At 38.2% G+C, this 20,752-nt stretch overlaps 1 protein-coding gene across 2 annotated transcripts; it reads right to left on the bottom strand.

Moving 5' to 3' along the window:
* Positions 1–673: 673 nt before the first annotated feature.
* On the bottom strand, positions 674–20,711 carry DCLRE1A (DNA cross-link repair 1A). 2 transcript variants are annotated; one of them, XM_010311641.2, is made up of 9 exons: positions 19,598–20,710; positions 16,473–18,023; positions 14,384–14,517; positions 12,752–12,870; positions 10,900–11,043; positions 9,829–9,974; positions 8,361–8,515; positions 2,126–2,267; positions 674–1,473 (listed from the first exon to the last, which is right to left on the bottom strand). In XM_010311641.2, the coding sequence occupies exons 1-9, from the start codon at positions 20,013–20,015 to the stop codon at positions 1,307–1,309; spliced, it is 2,976 nt and encodes a 991-aa protein (XP_010309943.2). In that variant the 5' UTR covers positions 20,016–20,710; the 3' UTR covers positions 674–1,306. The 2 variants fall into 2 exon arrangements, with proteins under 2 accessions (XP_010309943.2, XP_075613970.1); XM_075757855.1 differs by lacking the exon at positions 2,126–2,267 and having other exon boundaries at positions 19,598–20,711.
* Positions 20,712–20,752: the final 41 nt, after the last annotated feature.

The raw sequence follows: 20,752 nt of genomic DNA, 5'->3' as shown, positions 1-20,752 counted from the left end.
GAATTGTGAATCAGTATAAGAACTCTTTTTCTATCAGAGTTTGACAAAGTTATTTCTCTCAGAAGACAGAAATAAAACAAAGTGACTTCACGTTACAGAGCTCGTCATTCAGAGACAAGGATCTGTTTATAGTTACATGTATCATTGAAGAAATGTTTTCCCGACAAAAAAACAGCATTGAAGTTTTTGGATGAGCTATTCTGAGGGGGTTGGAGGATGATTCTTTGTGCATGATGCAACTTTTCTAAGTCCTAGAAGTTTCAAATGATTTTTATTTTAGTGCTTATAATTATAGTAGCGTGCCTGCATGCAACCACATATTTCAGTATCATAAATACCAAGCAGATACTGATAATCTGGTAGGATTCAGGGGAAAAAACGCAAAATGAAACGTACTTTGCTGCTGCCAAGACTAATATTTGCCTTTCTTGTTCTTCCAGAATTCAAGTAACAAACCTGTACATAGAAACCTGCAAATGCACTGTAGGGGAGTACATGGAGAGGAGCCGCTTCTGTGCTTTGACCGTGTGCTGAGAATCTGCACTGCCAGGACGCAAGAGCAATCTTACACAAGCCATATATACAGCACATTCACCAGAGACATTACAGACAGGTTTCTCAGATTAGCAACTGTGGTACTGAAAAGAAATGCATTCTACTCAGAAAGAACACACAGGCTTCATATAGGTTTATTATTTAGAAAAAAAAATAAAAATAATCAGAAAATCTTGAGTGGAATGTATGTAGCAATGTCTTTTATAAAAATCACTCTACAAAGTACACATAGTGCAAGAGCCTGAGCCAATCCTCTCTCATAAGGTAAATTTTGTTTACAAGATTTAAATCACAATAGCCAGTTCTGCCTCATGAAATGAGCTTCTCTGAAGCCTGAATTGACAGCATGTGACATAAGCTTATTATTGCCTCATTTACTACAATAACTTCTTCTCAGAAATGAGTAATCTGGAGGAGGTTTCTTCCCCAGCATTATACTTCTGGGTATCTCCATAATCTGAGGAAAATTAAGAACAGAGAAAAAGCAGTAAGATAAAAATAATCTGAAATATGCATTTGCAAAACAGTTATTAAGTTACAGGAAAAAATAAGTAGTAGGTACATGAGAAAGCAATGTGCTTCTTTTTTATTTCCTTTTTTTTTTTTCATCCAAATTCAGCTTTCTGAGGAGAACGGCAGCTTAATCCTCCCTAAAGAAAGCTCTGTAGAAAAAGGAGTTAAATAAAATTCCCAGGAACTCTCGATTCCCACTTCAGCCTACCTCTTTTGAAATATACTTTCTTCCTTATATTTATTTACGCCTACTGCCCTCAATCATCCAGTCTCTAAAATGCTTCTCCATCAAGCTTCTGGCTCTCCAGTCACCAACATTTACAGTGGGGATGATTTTCTGTGGCTTCAACCATTGAACAAAACGCTTCATTTCCAGGTAACTGCTGTGTTCGCTGTAAGGAATCCCTGAAATGAAACAAATCACAGCGATCCATCAGTCTACTTAGCTTCTTGCCAAAATACTTTTGCAAGCCTTCCAGCTAAGAAATGCTTTAGATAATATTTTTTTAAATACATATTGGAGATCTAAAGTTTATAGCTAAGGTAAAACAAAAACTCAGATATTCCTTCTGGAAAAATTACCTTGCATGAAGTTACCAAGTCATTCATCAGTGCAAACTGAGAGACACCAAGCATTTAGTTAAATGAATGTTGTAATTTTAAGAGATTCAACTCCACCCACTAAGAAAACTGAGAAGAGGAGGAAGACCCAGAGTCTCTCAAATGAGTAAAGTATGGAATAAAATCTTGGCTCTGGAACTGCACTGCCACCAGCATCAGTCCGGCCAAGACTTTACCCCTGAAGTCTCTACATATATCAGATAAAAGCCTTTATTTGCAAGAGGAGGACAGGAGCAAAATGTATGTAAAAATCTGCATTTACAGTGTTCTCAATTACTGAGTTCATCGATCTCTCCTGGAGAGATCCATCTGTTTACTTTCTCAGTGAGTTATCAGAAAAGGCACTGGTTATGACAAACAGTAGGAGTTTCCAGAATAAAAATATTAAAACCATCCACACAAAACTAAATGCACTGAATCTTTACCACTCTCATACCATATATAGTGATCTTTCCTCTTGTCTGAGGTTTGATATCCACCAGAGAAAGGCATGAATCAGAGTAGGTCCACCCAGTAGGTTTGAAAGCCAGAACTTGATCAAAATTCTCAGAAAACTTATTCAAGTGATCTTGCAAGCCCTGTGAAAGCAATATAGCATATACTGAATCCTATTAAATAGCTTGTTAGTCTAAAGCTTGGAGATGTCATGATGGAGAAACTTAAGACTAAATTTTATTTTCATGTTTTTAAATGAACTTCTTTATTTTAAATACCATCTGCCTTGAAATTATTAATAATAAATATTTACATTTCAGCGCTCCTTGTACCTTAGGACCTCAATTGTTTCATCTGAATAAACACCTATTAACAGCTATGCATTACAGATCAGAACACAAAAGGCATAATCACATCTTCTTATAGATGTTGTCCCCTAAGTCATCCATTTCCTCCTCTCAGCTGGAGGTCAGCACTCTTGTAGCCAAGTGGTGATTAAAGATGGTGAAAGCCTGCTTCAGTGTAAAATCCTCTGGTTAATTTAAAGTGCCACTGACATCTGCTTATGCCCAGACGTGCTCAAAGATTAAGTGAACTACCCAAAAAATTGCAGCAAGCCAGTGCATGAGTTGGCTATCGCTCTGAGCACTAAGCCATGTTTTACCACATGTCCATTCATGATAGGAAGGAAACCACCTCTCATCTCTTCACTCTAAAAAAAAAAAAAAAATTACTTGAAAAAGTTTCCAAGTTGGCTAAGTCAGCCTTTGATGTTGTTTAAGCTAAGGTTGGGAAAAGAATGAGAGGGAAGTATAAGGAATGTACAATCCTATTCCTGGATAAAGTGTAGCCAGTATTATTTCAAACCAAAAATAGGAAATCAATTTCACCCATCCTGTATAAAATCTTAAAGGCACATTCTCCATTTGAAAGCCCTACAAGACTATAAAACTCAAACTATTTTGTATTTCTCTTCCTGCTGCTGATACAGAGACTGATTAAAAAAAGGTGGGGAGAGGGGCATAGGCTGTGACGGAACACTAACCAGCCTGTCAGCTACTTGAAAAATCATTATGCAGGGAAGCGGAAAGCTGCCTGTGACACTGCCACATTGAATAGCACCTTCCGTGCAATGTCCAGTAGCAACATACTGAACCAATCAAACTGGGCACATTAAAGAACAACAAAAAACCCTGCCACAACACCCGTTTCATTCAGCAACAGGAATTATGGCTAGCTGCCATGACTGCTAATACACTGCAAATGTTCAGTCTTCACTAGATTAAAGATCTAACTGTACCAGTCTAATTCTCCTTCACACTTCATTTTAGGAAGATTAACATAGCTTAAGGTAGTAATTCACATATTTGCTCCCCTTGGTCTAATGAAATCTAAATACAGTACTTCAAATGCAGTGATTATTATATTAACCAATGCTAATCTGCTTTCAAATTCTGTTATAAATCAAGTGTGCAACATTCACATTAAGGATGTAATTTCAATCTCATAAAAATTTATTTGTGCATTTCCATCACAGGCACTTTTGAAAATCTCCCCTCAATGCTAGTACAAGACACTACTGAGCTAAGTAACATAAAAGAGGTGCACAGACCCCAGTTCTCTGGAAATCTCTCACTGCATATTCAAACGGCAGAAGCTTCAATTTTTGACTGTTATGAAAAAATGTCTGTTGCAAAAGAACCATGCATGCATGTTAGAAAAGATGGCCTCTTTCCACAAAACAAATTACTACAGTGGTTATTTATAACAAATCCACTTTAAATACACATTCCAACTTCTTCTTTTATTTCTTTAGCCAACACTGTTCTAAATCTTCGACCTTTTAAAATGGAAAATGTATTTCATTGCTAAATCAACCTCCTTCAATTACCATGACAGCCTGCTATCTACAGTGTCGCTCAAGTCAGCAGTGCATGCAAACATATCCCATAAGGTAACAGAAGACTCAAACATGATTAAACGGTTAATGTACAATCAGCTCTAACACCACTTAAACTCATGTGGCTTATTCAAGAACAGCTATTCATCAGTACACACAGTAATCCTTGTATTTTACTGGAGTAAAATCAAGTATCGCAGTGAAATACCACATCTCTTTGAGGTGGGGGTTGTTGGGTTTTTTTTTAGATCTTTTCATATGTCAAGTCCACCTGCAATATTGCAGAAATCAGTGTTTTATTTTTATAAACATTCTAATAAAAAAATCATACATATTAAAATTATAAATATTTTTAAATTCATGTAAACATTATCCATTAAGAACATTCAGAGCATGAATCTACAGCATGTCATCTCACTTTTGACCCAGGCACCACCTGAAGAAAATTTGATCTCAACTAATAAACAAACTCCACAAGAAAGCCAGAGCTATACCTAGGAAAAAAAACCCAAATGAGCAGAAAGAACTCCATTGAATCCAACACCAATATGACAACACAAAAAACTTAGTCTGCCACTGTACTTTTTCTGATCCCCTATGGCTTGTTCTTTCTAGTTTTACCCTTCAGACTTCACACATCTTGGCCAAACTCTCACTTCAAGTACTGGTTCTTTTCAAGGGGGCACTCATAAGGCCTTGATGAAATACATCAAGTCTGGTGATACCTGGCCAGGTATTCACTATTATGACTGGAACTGCTTTCATCCTAACTACAGATCAAGACTATCTATATGAATTTATAAAGTGGAAAAGATAAGCTTTCTTCTCAAATTTTAACTTGTTTCTCCAACAGATTTTTGGGACAGTGATGCAACTCCTGATGCAGCGATAGAAAATCGCCGAGAATTCAATATTCAAATATGTATGTTTGAAGATAAAAAGTGATTGAAACATTCAAGCCAGGTAGCACAGTTTCCCTTACTGTGGCTGCATCTGTATAAAAACATGGACATCTTGACATAGCTTCAGCAAAAAAGGGAAACACACCATACATTATTGCCACCAAGTGTCTAGCCAAGTGAAAATCTATGGCATAGCACATATTCTGAGGATACTGTGGGTTTACAAAAATCATCTTTCAAGGTATCAAAAAACCATTCACTGATCCACCTGGTTTTCATAGTGGATTTAACACAGTTATGGTCACTATCCATTTTTGTTTGCTTCAGTTCTAGGCAGAAGGTACCAACGTTAGTCTGGTAACTAGGGAAAAGACAGAGAGAGGTTTCCGTACTTTTCTGAGCGCCTGCGGCTTTTAGGTGAATGACGCTCTCTGCTGAATCAATACAGTGTTTATAAATCATACACCAACAGCTAAGCTAGTTGTTCACAAATAATAAAACAGCTGACTCCAAAATGAAAAAGCATGCTTGACATTACTCCTGAAAAATCAACATGGAGAAAAGCAGATTTCAGATAGCCCCAAAACTGGAATTAAACAGCTGGACAATGCCACCAAAAGGAAAAAACACAGAGACTGCAGAAATACTTCTACACTTCCTGAATAAGCACACAAAAAATTATCAATTTTATTAAAAAAAAATTATAACATTTTCCAGCAATCTGGAGACTCAATGGATCGGGGGGGGGGGGGGGGGGAGTCCCTGATCACAGCAGAAAGCCTGCGAACAAGGAAGCATATGCTGGAGCATCTCAAATGATGAACTCATTTCCTTTCTATTTCCTTTCTGTTTGGGGTAGAAAGGCAAGCTGTGGGCATCCAGATTTAGTCTTGGGAGCAGTCAGCTATGGAAACATGGAAACTTTCCTTGGGCAAGTACAGTTTTACCAACAGTTGCCACAAACTAGGCTTAAGTTGTGGTAAGCACATGTAGCTTATGCAGCTTTTTTTTTTCTTCTTTATCTAGAAACAGACCAGAGAAGTTTTTCAATAATACAAGAATCATGCTACAGTTCTTAAAACTATCAAGCCTGGAGCACAGACAGGTTTGGGTTTTTTCTATTAGTACAGAGCATTAACAAGGAAAAAAACGGGTATAAAACTGGGCCTTCTAGGACATACTATAATATAACAGCAGGGTTTGGCTATTTGCATTCTACTAAAAAGGCAACTGATGGACAAGATCGCAGATGTACTCAATTTACTAAATAAGGACTGAATCTGAGCTTTTGACTGAGAATACTCCCTTAAGGACTTAACACATTTGTAGGTTGCAGCTGAAACTACACGAGCAGGAAATTAGCCCAAATTAAGAAGTGGGATTGTGTTTTTGAGTAGGGCCAGGGATCAAATAAAACAGAAGAGGTAGGAGAGATCCAGAAGATAAAAAAAGACATTGGCATTTAGTGATAACGATCACTGAAAAATTCTGGCTTTCCCAGTAATGAGCCAGTAATTCAGGACAAAACCTGTATAATCCAGCAGAAGACAAAAACATGCAACTGGAGATGACGACGTTAACATTTACATGGTCTGTAAAAACAGGATGATATCATTCATTATTCTTTAACTAGAATGAGACTACAAGTGAACAGATACTTTATTCTTAAAAATACTGTCTTTTCTGAGGTCATGTTTATTGATTCTGCTGGAGCAGAAAGAACATAAATGATCACCTTTAAGTATTTAACATTCTCCTCATTTTACTGATACTTCATTTCACCTGGGCGTTCATCTAGCTACTGGCATCATGGGATGTTTAGCACTCTGGAGGTCTACGTAGCATGCCTAACTTACATGGACCCAAAATTACAAAAGATAGCATGAGAGCACATTCCAACACTTCACACATGAAGTCAAAGCCCCAGTACAGAGGGCCATGGCTGTCACACCAGGACTCTTGTCCACTAGATCACTGCGTCTTTAATCTTTCCTGGCCCAGGCATCACTTCTGGCACGCTGTACATGTCTGGAAACTCCTGTTCTCAGAGACCCTGCACATGACACAACTGCTTGTCTCTGAGAAGTAAGGCTGTCTAGACATCCTTGTGGTATAATCACACCCTCTGCCTGAAAGTCCAGCTAAGTGAGTACGCCACACACACCGGGACACGTGACAGCAGAATCACGTAACAACCCAAAAATCTGCAGAAGAAACTAAAATATATTACTGTTTAAGACAACACAACATATTAAAAATAAATCCATAACATTTCCATTACTCATTTTCTGCCCCACCATGGAAAAGATTATAGAACAACATTAAAACATTAAGATATTAACTTCTATCTCCTGCAGCTACCATCCAAATCATATAGCCTCTTTTTCTCCTTTTTAGGTCAACTCTGACCTTGACTAGTCCTGCAGCTAAATACCATCTTGCTCTGAAGGATTTGCTTGAGATGGCACAGCAGGCCTGAAGCAAAGCAGGAAAATGAATCCAAGTCCATAAGGCATAAGCATCCACTGTTTTTCTCTTTATTCCAGGTTAACTTTAATCTAGAGCCTGCTGCTTTGCCGTAATGCCATTCTGCATTTTGTAGTGTATTTTGAAAAACTCCTCCCCCCGCCCCGAATTAGTCACCTTTCCTAAATAAGAAATTCCCACAAAAACTCTAACAACAAAAACCCACTGTCTCAAATCTTAACTGAAACCTGCATTTGAAGTCAACTTAGATGAAACAATGTCTTAAAAGAAACTGTTTTACTTGCTCTTGCTACAAATACTAGAGAAGATTGTGTGGAAAAACTAAAACGTGTATATATGAGATGTCCTTCATTCATTCAATGTGTGTATTTGTTTATGTGTGAGTTCTCATTGATTTTCAAGTATCCTTATCCCCATGAGAGAGAATATTCTTTTAAAAGATGAAAATACGATTATAAATACATAGAAATTGAACTGTTATCAAAGACCAGAATGGAAGTTGACCATGCTCAAGGGCAGTCTCAAAACACAGAGACTCCTAGGCAGAAAATCCTTTTAGTCTTTCACTACCTCATACCAGGTAAAAGACAGGCCGAAAACAGGGACTCCATCTCACAGTATATTAATTGCTAATAGGACAGATCCTGCAGTCATTACATAAATCTACTTCAAAAAGGCCTGCAAAGAGCAAGCCTTTGAACAAACCTCATCTTACCCTGTACAAGCACCGCACTGAAGTGAAATTACACTTTCTGTGCATCGTGTTTGGAGATGGTTATTAACGCTTAATTGCATTTGATTTTCAATGTATTGCTACATGTCAAAACTTTACTAAATAAACATGATCTGACAAGAGGTTAAAAGCACCAAACATAACAGTGGTTGGGAGGAGCCAGGAGTAAGACTAGCCAGCAGGTTAATCAAATGAGGACATTTTCTGAACTTACCTTAAAATTAATTTGCATCATGGGAAGAACATGAAGCAAAGTACCACCCCAGTCCACACTGATGAGGGAATTAACAGCTGTCGACTCCAAGCACTGCAGTGTTTTGTACTTATCACGGGACATACTTGCTTTTGAGCCCAGAACTTCAGCAATTGCTTTAGGATTAATTGGGAAGAAATCAGATAAAAGAAAATTATAAGAGTTCATTTTTTTGCTTGTTTTGCAGATATTCCTAATTATTGCACTGGATCATTTTTACTATTAAAAAAAATCCATATTCAACAGGATACAGTATTGCATCTTCTAAAATTAAGAAGAGAAACCTGTAATGGCTGTTTAAAAAAACCCTGGCTCCTACATTTTAGCACCAGAATTGTGTATGCCAATTGGAAAAAAAAGGACAATAGAAGTACAGCGATAAGTTCTTTGGTAGAATGTTACCAAGGTGAACTGGTATTTATTTCAAAGCAGCTAGAAACACGTGCAGCTTCTGGAACACGCAACAAACAGCCCACATTAAAGACAGACTAAATTTCAGTGAAAGTAAATCTTGTATTTATGATTTTAAATATCCTCAAAAGCACAAATGGTATACAGCTGCCTGCTCTAGAATATATATTTGGGCTACCATGTTGGTTCCTAATGCTGTAACCGAGTAAAGCATAGCACACAAGATTTTCATTAAATCTGAAAAGATGTGTTTTGGTTTGGGGAATGCCTTGTTGAAATTTATTTCACTAAAACTGATTACTATAAATATTTAGGAAAATACATAACATAAACTTGGAAGGAAAAACTGTTAGCAAAATAGAAGTTTAAGAATAATTATATCCCTTTGCTGGTTTTTGACAACATGAAAGTATTAACACCAAAAATGTCATAAAGATGTCTTTTTTTTTTTCAATTGCAATTAGCAATTTTCTCACCACAGTCAATTAAATAGGTTCGTTCATTTATCCAATTGGCCTTCTGTATATTCGGGGAGGTTTGTAAACACGGCATTTAAGTTCTTTACATAATATCTGATCATCAAGACTAACCAACCCTTTATATCTTCAAGAAAAGGGTCTTTTAACACTTATTTAGATATTTATTTAATTATTTTCATAGAATGGTTTGGGTTGGAAGGGACCTCAAAGATCATCTAGTTCCAACCCCCCTGCCATGGGCAGGGACACCCTCCACTAGACCACGTTGCCCAAAGCTTCATCCAACCTGGTCTTAAAACACTTCCAGGGAGGGGGCCTCCACAACCTCTTTGGGCAACGTGTTCCAGTGCCTCACCACTCTAACAGTAAAGAATTTCTTTCTAACATCTAATCTAAATCGACCCTCCTTCAGCTTAAACCCATTACCCCTTGTCCTGTCACTACACTCCCTGATAAACAGTCCCTCACCATCTTTCCTGTAGGTCCCCTTCAGATACTGGTAAGCCGCAAATTCTATCCAGTACACTTTTCTTACGTACCTAAAAAAACTTTTTCTTTTCCAATGGAATAGGTGCCACAGACAACTAGAGTACGTGGGTTTAAAGTCACTGTCTCAAAGGCAGTATTGACAGCAAACTGGATAACCTCTTGTTGAGAAGGAAAAGTGTATTCAGGACTACAGTATCTAGGGCACAGAAACAAGATACACACTTCGTTACACAAGATGGAAGCCATCTGAATTTACCAAGGTGGCCCTCAAAACTGCATGCATACAAAGTAATGAAAAAGATGTTATCCTTCCATATAATTTCAGCCTATTTGAAACCTATTTATTAGAAAGCACTGAGGTGCCCAGATGAAATTGTTGCAATAAAATTTACATTGAGTATAAGTCTTTTCTCTGCCACTATTCACTTGTCTGACACTGACACTCAATTCTGCAGTTTTTTCTCTACAAATACCAAATGCTCTTTCAAGCTAGATATTTGTATCACTTACTAATTACATCCTTATGTCTATTTTTTTGTCGTGCACACAAACCATAACATAAGGCATTATTCATTCGCAGAAACATACGGAACAGAAATAAAAGACTGCAGCTGGGCATTAGTCATCATACACACAAAACCAATTTTATATACATGAGTCAGAGAAAGGTCTAATGAAAACCTGGACAACTGATTTAACCATTTAGCATTCTTTCACTCTTTGAATTCTCCCACACCTCTTTTCATAACAGAGTTGAGTCTACATAAAACCAGTGTTCCATGAACCTCTTGTTTTAGAGCTGAATGCTCAATGTATGAGTTTTGACACCCAGAATTTAATACCAATTACAAATAATAAGATCATCTCAGCAAATACTTTAGCATTTTTTCCACCACTCACTTTTATTCTTTCATGTAACAGCATAACAGATGAACAAGCTAGACATACATGGCCTTTCAATAAACACCTGATTTTATTCAACACTAAATGGAGCTAACAAATGTTAAAACAATGATGTCATTTATACTAACATATATTTCGTTCATATAAAGTCTTACTAAACTAAAAAGAGGGTTATATTGGAAAAAAAAAACAAACCACAAAACTTAAACACAACTTACGTGGTATCAAGGTAAAGGGTGTGGACTTGTTGACCAATCAAAGCAGGGTAGCGCTCCATGGAAGGATCTGCCCTGAAGTCTCCTGTGTGCAGAATAACAGTTCCACTTGGCAGATAGAAAAGGATCATTGCTGCGCCTGGACAACTGAAACAAACAAAAACACCACACAAATTATGTTAGTTCTCTATACTTATCAACTGCCTTATGAGATAGGTCACCCTTCAGTAGCAGGGAGGTGTGCAGAACAGCTTTTTAAATCACAGGTACTATGCAGCATAATTTAGCTAGAAAATCCCGATTTCTAAAGGAATTCTAAAGCTAATCTAATGGCCATAGACAATCTAGACTTGAGTGCTCAGCTGAGATGGAGGGAAGAAAAAAACCACACCAACAGCAATCAAGCGTTAACTGCCTTTTTGGGATGCTCTGTCTTCTTCTAGGTACGACAAAGATGCTGCCTCAGTTGCAATCTCTGAGGTTCCATTACTTGATTTAAAGGGGAAACAGCACACCAAAGAGAAGCAGCATTCTTATTCAGGAGAAACAGAATTGTCTTATTGGAGGTTCATCTTAATTCCCACAGGACTTACTGAAGCATTTCCTTTTAAATTCTATTTGCAGATTTTAAACATTATCCTCCATCCAGGATTCCCTGGTTATAAATACAATTCTCTTAGTTGGCCACAGTGAATCCATTGCACCTTCTGCAGTTCCTCGCCAAAGCTGTCTGAAGGGCAAGTGCTCAGACTGGAAAACCAGAGTGTGACTATTTCGGACATGAATCATCTGTAAAGGGTAAATGAAATCTCAAAAAAGGAAAAACTGGCATGAATCAGAGCTAAAATGACAGAATTGGTGAACTCTCCAAAAAGTTGAACTTTGTACCTAAGGTTTATATGTCTTTTAAATTAAAGCAGGAGATCAGAGAGACAAACAGGAAAAATGAGAAATGTCCAAATTACATAAGCAACAAGGCTTCCTTCATTCCCAGAAAGGGTTCTCAAAGGACTTCATGGAATCTTATCTCTCCAACTATAAACAAATCCTAAGATAAGTAATATTCAAACCAGCTGTGACACAGCGCTGCGTTTCAATATACACTTCAGGGAAAGGACTTTTCCTCTAGCCCATAGCCAAATAAGGTACCAAGAGGCAAAACGGCAAGAGCACAGGGCTGGAAGTCAGGTGCTACTGAACTTTAAATCCAGCATTACCACACAGCGCCAGCGTAACATGGGACAAAAATCTCACCATTTATCACCGAATCCAGTAGAAGTCTTGCTGCACATTTCAACAGGCTTTTCTTTAAAGTTCAATTTTCAAAATGTTGCCTAGGTTTTGTGTCTCCTGGGATCCAAAGCACCACATTTTTCTTTAGCTGAAGATTTCACTATCTTCGGTTGAAGCTACAGAAACCTAACATACCTGATAATCAAATCTAAGAAGTTTCTAACTAGACACCAAAAACTAAAGTGTCCAGACCACTAGAAAAAACATTCAACCTCTCAACGAGCTTAAAAATTATGGAGCTATGTATGGTTAACACACATAGCTTATTACGAGCAAACAAAATAAAGCTAAAATTATCAAAAAAGCTTAAGTTTAATTTTCAAAAATAACTCACCTATTTCAAAAGCTAACTACTCGCAAGAAATTTAGGCTCCTATACACCTAGTTCACTTCTGAAGTGAAAATGCATCTTACTAAGCCAACTCAGGTATCTGAAGTATTTTTACCCTTACTTTTTCAGGTTCAGAAACCTAAAAATCATGATAACATAAACTGTTATCTGTACAGCTATTCATCTTTAATATTCTATACATACAAATATTCCACAGCAAATGATACATACTGATTGGCATCGAGCAACAACACTTTGATCCCATTCACTATACATTCTGTGTCCATTGGCAGCATGTGGATGTATTGCTCTTTGACTCGAAGTTTGCTCTTCACCAGGTTGCCAGTTATCTGTAACAGGGAAAGGATTTAATATGGAATAGGAACAAAATCTAAAAAAAGCCTATGTTTATTTTAGAAACAAAGACTTCTAAAGCCAGACTGTCTGGCTTGAGAGAAACTATGAGACCCTGCGTATAATCAAGCCTTTCAGTAGCATTTCACCTCTCAAAAAGCAAACCGAAATAAAGCCATCTTAAAAAAAGCAAACTTTTAAAAGCCTGTCAACAGGTTATGGATTGGAATCAGAGAGGAGGCAAAAAAGGGGGAATAACATCTGTTACAGGCTGCCAAGTCAAGACAAGGAGGTGGACAGAGCCTTCTGAAGAAACAACTGAAGAAATTTCCAGGTCATAGGCCCTGGATCTTACCACGGAGGACTGCAGTCACCCCAACACCTACTGGAAGGGCAACACGGAACACAAACATTCCAGGAGATTTTTCAGAGTAAATCAGAAATAGTTTTTTGATGCAGGTTCTGGATGGGTTGATTAGGCAAGGTGACCTACCATGTTATGAGTAATGAGTTGGCTGGACATATGACACCTAACGGCAATCTTGGGCATCCAGCAGCCTGAAGCACAGGACACACAGGACCAGGCTAAAACAACTCAATTTACTGAATGTGGAGAAGAGATGGCTTAAGTGGAATCTAATTTCAGACTTCCATCACTTGAATAGAGTTATAGAGAAGACAGAGCCAGATTCTTCTCCATGATGCACACAAAAAGAACAAGCTATAGTCTCGAGTTGCAAAAAAGGACTTTTCAATTGTGTATCAGGAAAAAAATTCAGAGAGGGTAAGCACTGCAACAGGTTGCGAGGAGATGTAGTAGAATCTGTCCTATTTTCAAAATTTGACTGACAAAGGCTCTCTGCAGTCTGATCTAACTTTGAAGGTAGATCCACATTGCACAGGAGATCACACTATATGACCTCTAGAGCACCTTTTAAACCTGAATTTTTCCATGGTATCTAAACAGGGAAGTTTCACTAATCATCAGTTAAATCAGGGTAAGAACTTCTTACAAGGGAAACTCAGATTCCCCTATACATATCCACTGTGCCTAATTGACCCAGCAATGGAACATCTGATCTCCCATTTACTTTCATCAGTATAAAAGTAATTATAGTTGCATATGGGTTTGGTAATATCATAGAATCGTAGAATGGTTTGGGTTGGAAGGGATGTTGAAGATGATCTAGTTCCACCCCTCTGCCACAGGCAGGGACACCCTCCACTAGACCACGTTGCCCAAAGCCCCATCCAACCCGGCCCTGAACACTTCCAGGGAGGGAGCATCCACAGCTTCTCTGGGCAACCTGTTCCAGTGCCTCACCACTCTCATACAGAAGAATTTCTTCCTAATATCTAATCTAATTCTCCTCTCCTTCAGCTTAAGGCCATCACCCCTTGTCCTATCACTACATGTCTTTGTAAACAGTCCATCTCCAGCTTTCCTGTAGGCCCCTTTAGGTACTGGAAAGCTGCTATAAGGAATATAGCAATCTTGGAAAACCTTACCTTATTACAGTAGATTGGAAACATGAAGTTTTTTGTTAGCCCACAGTAGTGATCAGAGTGAAAATGTGTCAGGAAATAAGCTGTACAACCTTCGATTTCTCCATACTGGAAGGCATCAACTGCAAAACCAGTTCCTACAGCAAAAATGGAAGAGAAACCAGTCAGTAAACAAGCATAGTCCAGAACCAGTTTCTAATTAAATTTTCCTTTTGTTCTTTCTTGTTTCTTCCAAATTAAAAGGGAACACAGTTACACTGCATACAGTTGAAGGAGCCATTGAAAGATGAGTGTGGTTTGTGCAAGAGTCAATCACAAAAAAGATTTTCACTTATTAAAATAAAAATTTTAAAAAGTGTCCACATAAAAATACTTTCACAGGCCTCCCAAATACCTGTTGTTTAGCTGCCATCCTACGCAGATGGCAACTGGTTAAGTAAATAAAACACATCTATTTGCACCCAGCTGGTATTTTTGAAGATTAACACAGACTAAAAATCTAATACCAACATGTTAACATAAAATAAGATGGATAACTACAGCTTAACAAAATGCATTTTGCGATCAAACCACAATTTTTCAATTACTCTACATTTAATATTCCTCTTAAAACATGCTACCATATAATTATCAAGCAAGCAATCTAGGGTCTTTGAATATATCTGCTGAGAAGAAATGTGACTGATTTGCCATTGTATGCTTTCAGTGAGGTGTTGTTTGTATACAGATGCTATATAAAGACAGCTGTAGAGAAGATAGCCGCCTTCTCTGCAAATGTTTTGTTGTGGTTTTTTTTTTTTTTTAAATGCAAACATACCAACAAATGGTCCTTTAACATTGGGTTATAGTTTCTTAAAACCACCGAATAATGCATAGAACTAATTCACCTGGCGGCACGTAAATACTTTTCTTTTTATGTTAAGCAAATTTCCAGATCTTCCAGGAGAACTAGAAATAGTTCTACTTACTTGAGGCTAGAATTTCAAGTATTTGCAACTCCAAAAAAACACAAGAGTCTGCTAATTAAAAATCACAAACCAAAAAATCTCCAACTGTTTGAGGTACCAGACTGAAAGCTTCAAGGAGGCTGCATTATACAAGGCCATGGGGATAAATACATATCATTAGCAACACAGAAAATACAGTCATATATACTTCCAATGCAGTATCAAAATTCAGAACAGAGATAATCTAGATAATAGCAAAGCAACTTTAAAATTGCATTGTAGACATAAGAATCTGCTCTTCAAATTTATTATATATGGAAAATTCTCTCAGCCGATGGAAGCCATGATACTGGTGTAACCCCACAAAGACTTACACAGGTCAGTCTTCAGGCAGCAGCTTGGCACTTAGGATCACTAATATATTTCTTTTTGGCTTCCTCAAATACCTACCTAAGACTAAGGCAGTCCTTTAGCGGTAAACAGAACTGTGAGGATTTGAAGCTTTTTAAGCCACTGATCCATCATCCTGTATTTTATGTAAGTGCTTGAGGAGATTCTGAGAAATTCTTGGCTGTTTCCTTAGCTAAATTCTTCTGCTTGGTTTTCAGTTCTTTGTTTTCACAGTTGTAGTACTTCATATTTCTAATACTCGTGAATTTCAAATACAAACTTAGACTCAATTTTTATAACTTAGTGTAAGATAATAATTGCTATTGACAGACCCACTTTCAGGCACAACTGAAGCAATGTAGAAGATTAAATTCAGGAATTAGGAGTGACTGTTACCAAGGGATATATTCAAAATCATTTAAGAAAGTAAATGCATCTTTCAATACTGCTTATATTTTTCACTCTGCCAAAAACATGCAAAAGTCAGTCCTTGAAATAATTCTCCTGAGATAACTTTTTCACTGTACTTCATCGAGGAAGCCATTGCTGACTCTAGTTCTGCAATCACCTTCTTCTGGAGATCAGCACCTACACAAGACTTTACCAACTTACATGGAAGAAAGAAAATTAATTACAAGCTGCAGTCTAAACGGTTATGAAGAGTGAAAAATACTGAAGCCGAAAGTTAGGAAACAAAATACAACACTCAAGCCAAAATTAGTTAACCTCTATAAAAAGCAAGAGTTATCTCTCACCTGGTATTTTCTTGTAGAAAGGGCAGTGTTTTTTTCTTGTTCCTTCAGCTGTAGTAGATAATTCTTTAAATTTTTTTATCCACCTTCGTTGGCCACGAGAATTTACATCTGCAAAGGCTCCATTTTTATTTGAACTTTCTGTAACTGCTTCTACATCTTCCACAGACCCTCCAGCTTTCCTTTTTTCCTGTCTGGGCCTCTTTCCATTGGGACTTACTGAACTTGGTATCTGCTTTCCCTCACTCAAACGAGTCTCTCCTTTGCTTTCCTCTTTTACTTTGGGCTTTAACCCAAAGAAAACACCAATGTCCATTTGTTTGAGTTCTTTGGCAGAACTGGATTTGGCATTCTTACTTGCTAAAGAAAGAGATGGCACTGTTTTAGAGATGGGGCTGGGAAAGCACAAAGCAGCTGTATTAAGATTTTCTTCTTTCTCCACTACTGACTGCAAACTCTCCTGGCAAGCTGTTTTTTCAATTGCATTGGGAGTTATTTTATCTGTATTAGTTAAAATGTTACTTGGGTCCCTCAAAACATTACTTTTCTGTGTCAGAAGAGACCCAGCACCTTCTCTGACTAGTAGTGTTGACATCTCAGTAAAACTCACATATGCAGAATCCAAATCACCAGTACCTTCTGACTTTGTGGTACCTGCTTTAGCACCAGAGAAAATCAATTCTGGCTGTTCAACCTCCTCACAGTTAAAAGGAAAAGAGGATCCACAAGATGCCTCTTGCTGATGCTGATTATCTACACATGTTGAATTACAGAACTTGCTGTTCATGCGACTCTGAGAAACAGTTTCTGCACTATGATCTAGATGGTTCAATGTATTTACTTCCTCACAGTGTTTTTTTTTAATTATGAAATTTCCCATTTTAGTATGCTCATACTGAGGCTTCTGCTGTGAAAGAAGTCCATCAAATGTTTTAAACATGACAGAATTAGATTCTTCATCTTCAAAGTTCTGGACTTTGACTAACTTATTTTGTGATATTTTTACTTTCTTCTCTTCCTCAGTTTCCTCTTCACTTTCCTCAAAAGTACTCAGTGGAGAATAAGAAATTTCACAGTCACTGAAGTCCGCTTTTGATTGCAGTAGACTTGGCTGATTTGTATCTTTCTGACTACATAGGTCTTCTCCTGTTCCACTTTCTTGAGAGGATACAAAGTCATAAAATTCAAATTTACAATTATCATCTGTGGTCTGTGTGAGCTGAAATGTCTGTTGAGGCTTTTGAACAAGAGAGGAAGTACTTTCAGTGGTTATATTTAGAGACTTCATTTGCAAACTCCGTACTATCAATGTACTGTCATCATTTGGGACATTTTTTACATTATTAGATGGTTTCTCATTCTGTGAGATTTCCTCTACATGACTTGGGGAACAGGTGGGCTCTGCAGCAGTAGAACACGTCATCTTCCCCTCCAAAGCATTTGCTGAAGAGTTTACAAGATAATCTCCTGCCCTGCTTGCTGCAAGTAGAAAATGGCTGTAACGCTTGTAGTGGGATGGAATAGTGGAAGTGCACAGTAAACCATCAGCACACTCTATAAAAACAGTTAAACACAGAAATAATGTTAATATCTTTACAAATATAGCTTGCATAATTATTAAAATAAAAATTACACATGACACACCATTTAAAAGCTTTTTCTTATAAATGCTGCTATTGGAGGGCAGAAGGTCTTGGTGGCTTGAAAATTACTTTTTACTTGTGCTGCCTGCCCTGTGCTAGCTAGAAATGAGAATGCTTCCAACCTAACACCAAACAGCTGCTGCTAATAAAGTGCTATGCCTGAATTAATACAGCCCTCTAATAACAAGAGTACTTAACCCTGTTTCAATACTGTGCTAATGTAATCATATGGCTTCTAGTTTAGAATTGTCTCACATGCAAGCAAAGAACTCAGGGCAGTAGCACCAGAAAAGGCCAGTAGACACATTTCAAAACAAACTAAATCTCAGTTCTGTATTAACATGCAATTCCATTTCAAACGGTCTGCTGGGTTACACACTAAATAAAAATAAAAGTCATGTATTTACTTATGTGAAAAAAAATGTTCAGGATTCAGATGCCAGCAAAAAAATCTGCAACTGTTCCCTAAACCTTTTCTGTTGAGAGTTTGCTAGCCTAACTTTTGAGGATTTTAAGGTGAATGCATAAATCAATCAGAAGGATTTTTTCACCTGATAATTACAGGAGTAAGAGATGGAAATTAGGTGTTAACACATCTGCCTTAAGTTAAAACCACTGCCAAAATCGGGATTAAGGGGCTCACATTTCATTATTCTGAAGAAGAAACTTCAAGGTAAGTTACAAAAGTATAAAAAGGAAAGTGATTGTGTTACCTAAACAGTATTTACTCAAGTTTCCTGACTCTACACTTTCTGTTTATCAAAAGCTATGAAGTGTATTAAGAATGTCAGTTGGATACCTGCATCTATTCAGACATGGTATTTCCCCATGTGAAACCAGCAACTGGAATGAGACAGTTTTATTCCTCTTGTACAGAACTCAAAACAGAACTGTGTTGTCTCATAATACAGGAATGTTCATGTATAATTCTGCATAAAATTTCTAAAGCACACTGGATCAGGGGCTAACATTTCAAATAAATTAGCCTAACAGACTGATTTCAGCTTCCAACTGTCCACAGACAACTTGACAAGTCACACAGCAACATGGATACAGGATAATAAAATGTCTACCTAAGGAGAAAGAAATTCGGTGTCAAAAGTAGCACCCTCTTAACTGAAGGAGGTTTTTTTGCTGACACTGACTTAGTAATTGAAACAGGTTCCATTATTTTAAAATGGTAAATTATGAACCCTTAATTTCTTCAACAAACTACTAAAACTGGAGCTTGATAAAAAAACATGAATCCTTATCGCTATTCTAAAAAGCTCTTAGATTCCAAGATTTTCATGTCAGATTTCCATGTTCCTCACAAAGAACCAAAAATCTCATACAAAACCAATACTGATAAGTGATCAGTAATAACATTTTAAAAATCATACCAACTACCATCTCACATTTTGAACTAAATATGAAAACTAAGGTTTACAGCAACATTATGTGAGAAGCCTTTAACTTTTTTGCTTTTTCTTACTCTGTTCATACCTTTTTCAATGGATCCTGGAGTATCCAAACATTCAGCAACATGCCATCGAGGTGTCTGGACCAATAGCAAGGAGAAAGGCATCTGGCAGCTCGGACAGTATCCATCATGAATGGGCTTTGCATTTGGGGAGCTCTGTTCTGTCAGGCTACTCACACTTTCCTGGGAGTGCACGCTACTGTCATCTTTACATTGATCTACATCCTCATTTGGCCTTGAGCTCTGCTCGGTTTTCTGAGGCGTATCAGTTTTTTCTACAGATTTTTTTTTATTTCCATTTCTCTTTATTTTCGGCCTGCACTTGCCATCACTTACTTTCTGCACAGGTGTAGAGATGTTCTCTGAACTACTCTGATGCTTTTTCTTCCTAATGGATTTGTACTCCCAAATGTCCTCTTCCAATAAAGCATCTTCAGACATGGCAACACTTTAAATATTCTCTTTGCTTTTAAGCAACAGGTCACAAATCTACCTTTCCTTCCACTAATATGTTTTCTCTTCCCTCTCCCCTTCACTATCTGAAGAAAAGCACTCGAACTCCATTCTAAAAAACCAACGCTAGGCCACAAACCAAACAGCAGTCCATGATGGGTCAGAAGCATGGTGGATCCTATCCTAAAAATAATTTAATGCGCGTCCCTTTGAATATTTGTAATTACTCCTGTTAAACAAAACCCGAGTCTGTAGGACGCAGAAAGACTTGCAGCGCGAGCCATTACCTCCAGCCCTCTCTCTCGTAAGCACCTAACCCGGCCTCGGAAGGTGAAGCCCAGTTAGCCCCGCTCCCGGGACTGCCACCTCGCTGCCCCGAAGCAGGAAGATTTTAAAAGAAAACAACGAAGAGTTCAGCTACGGGATCGTTGCCGGCAATTACGACACAGTGAAGACCGACACCGGCACGGCCCTACCGGGAAGGGCCGCGCTCTCTGCCGCGGGCACCGAGGGCCGCTGGCTCCCCCCCCGCCGCCTCCCGCCGCGGGCACCGAGGGCCGCTGCCTCCCTCCCCGCCGCCTCCCGCCGCGGGCACCGAGGGCCGCTGGCTCCCTCCCCGCCGCCTCCCGCCGCGGGCACCGAGTGTCGCGGGCGGGCGGCTCTCCTCAGCCGTTCGCCGCTGCAGCAACACATTCGCTTCCGCAGGTTCGTCAGCACGGCTGTCG

Source organism: Balearica regulorum, chromosome 7 (assembly GCF_011004875.1).
Source record: "Balearica regulorum gibbericeps isolate bBalReg1 chromosome 7, bBalReg1.pri, whole genome shotgun sequence".
NCBI lineage: Eukaryota > Metazoa > Chordata > Aves > Gruiformes > Gruidae > Balearica > Balearica regulorum.
Note: the sequence above shows the minus strand (reverse complement) of the source record. Positions and strands in the feature narration are given on the sequence as shown.

What these genes read in the sequence shown, in the direction of transcription:
- DCLRE1A (XM_010311641.2), bottom strand. Translation starts at nt 20,015, where the DNA reads ATGTCTGAAGATGCTTTATTGGAAGAGGACATTTGGGAGTACAAATCC. An exon ending in TGATGCAAATTAATTTTAAG is followed by an intron (nt 2,268 to 8,360) that starts GTAAGTTCAGAA and finishes TTGCTTTCACAG; the next exon opens with GGCTTGCAAGATCACTTGAA. An exon ending in AGGAAAGATCACTATATATG is followed by an intron (nt 1,474 to 2,125) that starts GTATGAGAGTGG and finishes GTTTCATTTCAG; the next exon opens with GGATTCCTTACAGCGAACAC.